The 2343-nt window shown below is 40.1% G+C and overlaps 1 protein-coding gene across 1 annotated transcript; it reads right to left on the bottom strand.

Annotated features, from left to right (window-relative positions):
- Positions 1-342: 342 nt before the first annotated feature.
- LOC127032141 (olfactory receptor 10A3-like) lies at positions 343-1287 on the bottom strand. The gene is made up of 2 exons (XM_050919159.1): positions 1017-1287; positions 343-731 (listed from the first exon to the last, which is right to left on the bottom strand). The coding sequence occupies exons 1-2, from the start codon at positions 1285-1287 to the stop codon at positions 343-345; spliced, it is 660 nt and encodes a 219-aa protein (XP_050775116.1).
- Positions 1288-2343: the final 1056 nt, after the last annotated feature.

Below are 2343 nucleotides of genomic sequence, written 5' to 3'. Positions count from 1 at the left end.
GGAGAGAGAGAGGGAAAGTATTCTCTCACCCTACAATGGCTGCTCAGCATTCCAGCTGAGTCCATTTTGCTGGCACCCTCTCACTGAGCACAAACTCCCACCACCCCAGTAGTACCCATCCGTGGCATCTTATAAAGGTCCTAAAAAGAATGGAGTCATAGGATTAGAGAGGTCTATCTGTGTCCATGTTCTCCCATGGCTGTGATTCTGAAATGCATGACAGGAAGCCCAGTGAAGCTAATGGCAACACAACTATAGACTACAGCACGTTTCGATTCAGTCCGCAAACCAGCCCAGGGTACATCTATTTGTTTTTAACCTACGGAAACTAATCAATTAGCATCATCCAAACATGAACTTCCTGCTAGCTTTCCTCAGAGCCTCCTTGACCTCTTTGTTTCTCAGGCTGTAGATCAGGGGATTGACCAGAGGAGTCAGGACAGTGTAGACGACAGAGAGAACTTTCTTGAAGTCTCTCAGTGTGTTGGTTGTTGGGAACATATAGACAATCAATAGAGTTCCATAAAAAATGGAAACCACAATGAGGTGGGAGGAGCAGGTGGAAAAGGCCTTTTTCCTCCCCGTGGTGGAAGGGATTCTTAGGATGGTCACAATGATGCAGATGTAGGACATCAAGGTAAGTAGGAATGGGACCACTAAGAAAATCAAGCATAGTGTGAAAAGCAAGATTTCCATCAGCTGAGGATCATTGCAGGAAAGCTTTATCAGGGGGATAAGATCACAAAAGAAATGGTCAATACCATTCGAGCCACAGAAAGTTAACTGGAATATTGACAAAGTTATTATGCCACTACATAGGAAGCCACCTGTCCAAGAGCCACCTGCAAGCTGGAGGTATAACCTGCCACTCATACGGGTTGCATAGTGCATTGGATTGCATATCGCTAGATACCTATCATAAGACATCACTGATAAGAGAAGGCATTCCGTGGAAACCATAGAACTAAAGAAAAAATATTGTGTGAGACACCCATTAAATGAAATGGTTCTGTCCTCAGTCAGGAGACTGACCAGAAAGCTGGGCATGATGATTGAAGTGTAGCAGGTCTCCAAGCAGGACAAGTTTCCTAGAAAGAAGTACATCGGGGTGTGAAGGTGCTGAACAGTCACAACAAGTACTGCGATGAGGATGTTCCCGGCCATGGTTGCAATGTAGATCACTAGAAACAGCAGGAAAAGAAGGATTTGCAGTTCAGGGAGAGTGCTGAATCCCAGGAGGTTGAATTCTGTGATGGACGTTTGATTTTCCTGTTCTGGGTTCATCATGGGTTGTGTCTACAGGAATGGAATTCAGGCTGGGATATAAATGAGGAACATTCACTCAATAAAACATCAGCATTGTTTTCATTGTCCCTGCAGCTGATTAACAGAACAATACCTGAATAGAGAGTGGAAGTTAAGGGAGGGGAAATGGGGAAAATGCCATCTTACTTGACCCCAGGGACAGATTTGATATCTGATCAGACTGCAGGTTAAACAAAATGTTAATCTCTCTGGAAACCTGTGTAGTAACTGGACAGACTACACCAAACACCCAAATACTGTGGTGATGGGGCTCATGTACAACAGTACAGGAACACAGATAGATATTGGTTCCAACAGTCACACCTCTCACTTCCTGGTGTATCGGAACAGTGTCCTTTGAGAGGTTGCAGTTCTACTGCTGAAATGGGTCAGGATTTTTTATTTTAGTGGAAGCCACAAGAAAGAAGCAAACCAAGTAAATAAGACTGGGATTTGTAGTGTTTGAGTGGCCAACTCCAAGTGAATTGCAATGGAAATGGGCAGCCTAACTCTATTAGCACCCTGTTTTATCCTAAACAGACAAATATCTGTCGTTCCCAGGACAATATTTCATTGTCCTGCAGTAGGAAACTCTACACAATCTCCATTAAAAATAAATAAACAAAAGTCCTCTACCTAGGCACTACCATTACAGCTCAGAATTTATCCTCTATTGCAAGAAAAAATTCTGTATAACATTTGAAATTTTTTTTAAAAAATGTGCTATTTTCATATTATGAGAGCGATGTGGAACCCATATTTCCCTTTTATTGGCAACTCTCTGATTTCAAAATGTTGGTTTTCATTACAATTTTGACTTTTTTTAAAATATATTTTTACTTTTATTTCTTGATTTTCATTTTATATTATTTTTATTTAATATTTGTATTGTATTTTGTTTGATACAGTAATTATATTAGTACAATTATTTACATTTTCTAATTTTATTTTTCAGTCATTTTATAAATATATAACAACTTTTTTTCCTAAACAAACTTTTGTAGAAATTGGTGTGTTCCCATTGAACATTGTGATCAC

The sequence above is a fragment of the Gopherus flavomarginatus genome, chromosome 12 (assembly GCF_025201925.1).
Source record: "Gopherus flavomarginatus isolate rGopFla2 chromosome 12, rGopFla2.mat.asm, whole genome shotgun sequence".
Lineage (NCBI taxonomy): Eukaryota > Metazoa > Chordata > Testudines > Testudinidae > Gopherus > Gopherus flavomarginatus.
This window is presented reverse-complemented; position numbering and strand designations above follow the sequence as displayed.

Coding starts and splice junctions, on each gene's coding strand:
- LOC127032141 (XM_050919159.1), bottom strand. CDS start 1,287: ATGATGAACCCAGAACAGGAAAATCAAACGTCCATCACAGAATTCAAC. Junction 732..1,016: donor TCTGGTCAGTCTCCTGACTG/AGGACAGAACCA, acceptor GTGATCTTATCC/CCCTGATAAAGCTTTCCTGC.